Source organism: Cebus imitator, unplaced genomic scaffold (assembly GCF_001604975.1).
Source record: "Cebus imitator isolate Cc_AM_T3 unplaced genomic scaffold, Cebus_imitator-1.0 Scaffold12, whole genome shotgun sequence".
NCBI classification, from domain to species: Eukaryota; Metazoa; Chordata; class Mammalia; order Primates; family Cebidae; genus Cebus; species Cebus imitator.
This window is the reverse complement of record NW_016107327.1, coordinates 4,009,731-4,015,193: the sequence shown is the minus strand read 5'-3', so window position 1 is coordinate 4,015,193 and position 5,463 is coordinate 4,009,731. Positions and strand designations below refer to the sequence as shown.

At 47.4% G+C, this 5,463-nt stretch overlaps 1 protein-coding gene across 1 annotated transcript; it reads left to right on the top strand.

Annotated features, from left to right (window-relative positions):
- Positions 1-3,847: 3,847 nt before the first annotated feature.
- On the top strand, positions 3,848-5,457 carry LOC108282013 (forkhead box protein M1-like; the record flags this gene model as incomplete). The annotated part of the gene is given in 3 exon segments (XM_017497764.2): positions 3,848-4,771; positions 4,774-4,943; positions 4,945-5,457. Coding segments are annotated over 3 exon segments (1,596 nt in total), but the record flags the coding sequence as incomplete, so codon positions are not given.
- Between the last annotated feature and the right edge of the window lie 6 nt (positions 5,458-5,463).

The following is a 5,463-nucleotide window of genomic DNA, read 5'->3' as shown; positions in this document are numbered from 1 at the left end:
AGACCTAAGACCTGTAGTTCTTCCCTTTTACCTAAGCTTATAGCCTTGACCTAGTCCCAGTACTCTTCCCCAAGGTCAGCCACAAGAGTATTAGCCCCGAGAGACTGAACATACAAATGGATAATGGCCAGACCATATACAAAAATAGAACTCTGACCCACAACCACAAGCAATCTGCTCAGGAAATTAACCTGTAATCTATAATAACCAGCCCAGGAGGCCAGTCAACTATAAATATTAGACTTATAGAAAGTCAGACTGCTATCTCTATAACAGTGCAGGAAGTCAAACAATAACCTTTGTAGCAATTGGCCAAAATGGCCAAGACTTGATGAATAACTGAGAGCTCCTCTAAGCTTTGACCCTCCTACCAACTTAGGACCAACTAGTGAAAGCCAAATATCCATCCCTAATCAACCACATGGTGTTCCCCACTTCTTTTTTTTTTTTGAGACGGACTCTTGCCCTGTCACCAGGCTGGAGTGCAATGGCGCGATCTCGGCTCACCGCAACCTCCGCCTCCTAGGTTCAGGCAATTCTCCTGCCTCAGCCTCCTGAGTGGCTGGGATTACAGGCATGCGCCACCATGCCCAGCTAATTTTTTGTAGTTTTAGTAGAGACGGGGTTTCACCGTGTTGACCAGGATGGTCTTGATCTCTTGACCTCGTGATCCACCCGCCTCGGCCTCCCAAAGTGCTGGGATTACAGGCGTGAGCCACCGCGCCCGGCAGTGTTCCCTATTTCTAATTAGCCCACCTACAGCTTCCCCATGCCAATAGCCTCTAGTCAGAGCAGAAGCCTTCCCTTTTTTCCACTCTAAAGATTTTTGCTTCTGGGCTGCCTTTGTGTTTCTGCCAAAGCACAAGTTACAGAGGTTAACTCCCTTGTTACAGCAAGCTCTGAATAAATATCCTTTGCTGGTTCTCATTTGGTTGAACTTTGTTTATTTCCACAACTCATTGCTTCTTGAGATAGTTCTTAAGGTTTTCTTTGTGATTTACTGATTTTAGAGAATAATAACCATATTGTTAAGACTTTATCCATTTGAAAAATGGAGGCAAAATCATACATCTAGAATTCAAAGAGTGAATCACTAGTCAGGAAGAGGGAGATCACACTGTGTATTTAAAACAGAGGGTTATTAAGAAAGGATATTGGCTATAGAGGAGTTGGAATTGCTCAGGTTGAAGGAAAGAGTGTTTAAAAGCAAGAAAGAAAATGGTTGTTACCCTAAGATCAGGAAGCCACCACCACTCCTGGTCTGGATCCTATGACCTCACATAGGTTGCTATTCTGATGGAACCATACAACTCCTAAGCAGAAAAATGAGAGCTGCATTCCCACAACGACATTAGAACCCACACCCACTGATGGCATCTCAGGGGGCTGCCATTGCTGTGAATGCCAGAGGCTACTGCCTGAAGCATTTGAGTATGCTTTTTCTCCTTTCTTTTGCAATATCCTGCTAAGGCCTGTTATTAGAAGCCAGGAAGCATTTTATACCAGGAAACCAGCTGGCAAAGAAAGTCTGGGAGATGTAGTCTTCTGACTTCTACCTCCAGTGGCAGAGAGAAGGGCCGGTGCAGAGCTGAGAAAACAGCAGACATTATCTGCTACATATAAAAATACATTTGACCTATACTGGCTTAAAAATCCAAATCAGAAGAATATTCTGATTTATTAAACTTGCCCTTGAAATAAGATAAAGGGGTTGAGCCCATAATAATACCAGATGTTCATGTTCCTAGGAGGAAATAAGCAACAGAGAGGTAGGCCCCAACCTCCTACTTCTGATGTTACAGCCTTGAGGATGGACCCAGGGTGGTGTTAGGAGTGGGAGGGCAGAGAAAGACAGGGCTAGAGAAGGAGGAGTTTTTCAAAATTTCTCAGCCCTGGTTACAGACAGGAGTTATAGATGGGTGCTATATTCACCCTGTCACATGAAGCTCTGACACCACACCCTGTTTTTGACTCACTCTAGGTCTAGAAAGAGGATGTCTCTGTTATGATAGCTACTCTCTGTGACAGCTGTTCACAGCACATCCATCCTCTAGCCCAGAATGTGTAGCATTATATTATGGGACTGTCAATGAAAGATGGTGGGGATAAATAAGAAAGAGATCTCTTCTTCATTTCAGGTTTTATGTATTTATTTAACTCAAGCATTATTTATTTTTATACATTTATTTATTTATTTATTTATTTATTTATTTATTTATTTGAGACAGGATCTTGCTGTGTTGCCCAGGCTGCAGTGCAGTGGCACAATTACAGCTCACTGCAGCCTTGAACTCCCAGGCTCTGCAGCCTCTAACTCCCAGGCTCAAGTGATCCTCCCGCCTCATGCTGAGTAGCTGGGACTATAGGAATGCATCACCATGCTCACTAATTTTTGGGTTGTTTTGTTTTGTTTTGTTTGAGACAGAGTCTCACTCTGTCACCAGGCTGGAATACAGTGGCATGATCTCGGCTCACTGCAACCTCCCACTCCCGGGTTCAAGCCATTCTCCTACCTCAGCCTCCTGAGTAGCTAGGATTATAGGCACATGCCACCAAACCCAGCTAATTTTTGTATTTTTAGTAGAAACAGGGTTTCACTATGTTGGCCAGGCTGGTCTTGAACTCCTGACCTCATGATTTGCCCACCTCAATCTCCCAAAGTGCTGAGATTACAGGCGTGAGCCAACACACCCAGCCAATTTTTGTGTTTTTTTTGTAGAGATGATGTTTCACTATGTTGCCCAGGCTGATCTCAAACTCCTGGGCTCAAGCAATTCACCTGCCTCAGCCTTCCTGAGTGTTGGGATTACAGGTGTGAGCCACCACATCTGGCCAATCATTATTTATGTAAGTGCTAACCATGTGCAGGCACTATTTCAGGCATAGGGATTATAGTAGATGGGGAAAAAACAACAAGTAAAAATGTACAAGGAAGAGGAAGACAATAATGTAAGTTAAAGGTGGTGAGGACCATGAAAAGAAGAGAGAGCAGGAGTGGGGAAGGGTGGGAGGTGAAGACAGTACAAAGGTGAACACTGCCATTTCAGTTAGGTAAATGGGAAAGGCCTTACCAAAGAAGTAATATCTGAGCAAAGACTTAAAGAAGATGAATTAAGAATTCATGTGAACACTAAGGATAGAACATACCAGAAAATGGAAATCACAAATTCAAAGGTCCTAAAGCAAGATATGCCTGGTGTGTTTATAAAAGAGATCAGTGTAGCTGGAGGAGAGAAGTAGCAATGAGGTAGGAAAGGAGAATGAAGGTCACATCACAGAGGGCCCCAGAGGTCATTGTAAAGAATGTCTCCTCCTCAGAATGAGATGGAAAGGCATTGGAGGATCTAGAGCCAAAGAGTGGCATAATCTGATTTAGGGTTCTATGGGTTCACTATGGAGGCTGTGCAAATGGATGGAGGGGTATATGTGGGGATGCAGATGGTGAGGGTATATGCAGGAAAACCATTGGAATAATCCTGGCAAGAGATGTCCCATGGTGGTGGGTAGCGGAGATGTTGATAAGTAGTTTGTTCACATAAATAGAAAAAGGAAAGTACTCAAGCTAGCCAGAATTGTATCTGCAATATTTCACTTGAAAATCCATTCCAGGTCAGACCTCACCCCCAGCCCCGGCCCGGGACCCCCTCCCTTCCCGGGATCCCCCGGGGTTCCCACCCTGCCCACACCACCGGGGACCCGGCCGCTCCGGCGCAAGCCCTGTCCAGGGTCCGGGCTCAGCCCCCAGGTTGGAGGAGCCCGGAGGCAGCCTTCGGAGCCACGGCCCAACGGCGGCGGCGACTGCAGTCTGGAGGGCCCACACTTGTGATTCTCAATGGAGAGTGAAAACACCAATTCATAATGAAAACCAGTCCCCGTCGGCCATTGATTCTCAAAAGACAGCAGCTGCCCCTTCCTGTTCAAAATGGCCCAAGTGAAACATCAGAGGAGGAACCTAAGAGATCCCCTGCCCAACAGGAGCCTAGTCAAGCACAGGCCTCCAAGGAAGTGGCAGAGTCCAGCTCTTGCAAGTTCCCAGCTGGGATCAAGATTATCAACTACCCCACCATGCCCAACACCCAAGTAGTGGCCATCCCCAACAATGCCAATATCCACAGCATCATCACGGCACTGACTGCCATGGGAAGAGAGAGTGGCATTAGTGGGCCCAAGAGATTCATCCTTATCAGCTGTGGGGGAGCCCCAACTCAGCCTCCAAGACTCCAGCCTCAAATCCAAACCAGCTGTGATGCCAAAAGGACAGAAGTGACCGTGGAGACCTTGGGACCAAAACCTGCAACTACGGATATAAATCTTCCTAGACCACCTGGAGCTCTTTGTGGGCAGAAACAGGAGAGCCGTGCAGGTGGTGAGGCAGCAGGCTGCACTATCAACAATAGCCTCTCCAACATCCCGTGGCTTCAAAACATGAATTCTGATGGACTGGGCTCCTCCATCAAGCAAGACATGGAGGAAAAGGAGAATTGTCACCTGGAGCAGAGACAGGTTAAGGTTAAGGAGCCTTCGCGACCATCAATGTCCTGGCAGAACTCCGTGTCTGAGCGGCCACCTTATTCTTACATGGCCATGATACAATTTGCCATCAACAGCATTGAGAGGAAGCGCATGACCTTGAAAGACATCTATACTTGGATTGAGGACCACTTTCCCTATTTTAAACACATTGCCAAGCCAGGCTGGAAGAACTCCATCCGCCACAACCTTTCCCTGCATGACATGTTCATCCGGAAGACGTCCACCAATGGCAAGGTCTCCTCTGGACCATTCATCCCTGTGCCAACCGCTACTTGATATTAGACCAGGTGTTTAAGCCACTGGACCCAGGATCTCCACAATTGCCCGAGCACTTGGAATCACAGCAGAAACGACCCAATCCAGAGCTCCACCGGAACGTGACAATCAAAACTGAACTCCCCCTGGGCGCATGGCAGAAGATTGAAGCCACTACTACCACGGGTCAGCTCGTACCTGGTGTCTATCCAGTTCCCGGTGAATCAGTTGCTGGTGTTGCAGCCCTCGGTCAAGGTGCCATTGCCCCTGGCGGCTTCTCTCATGAGCTCAGAGCTCGCCCGCCATAGCAAGCGAATCCGCGTCGCCCCCAGGGTACTGCTACCTGAGGAGGGGATAGCTCCTCTTCCTTCTGCAGGGTCAGTGAAAGAGGAGAAACTCCTGTTTGGAGAAGAACTCTCACCTTTGCTTCCAGTTCAGTCTATCAAGGAGGAAGAAATCCAGCCTGGGGAGGAAATGCCACACTTAATGAGACCCATCAAAGTGAAGAGCCCTCCCTTGCAAGAGTTGCCGTCCCCAGCCCCATCTTTCAAAGAGGAATCTTCTCCATCCTGGGAGGATTTGTCCCAATCTCCCACCCCAAGACCCAAGAAGTCCTACAGTGGGCTCAGGTCCCCAACCCAGTGTGTCTCGGAAATGCTTGCGATTAAACACAGG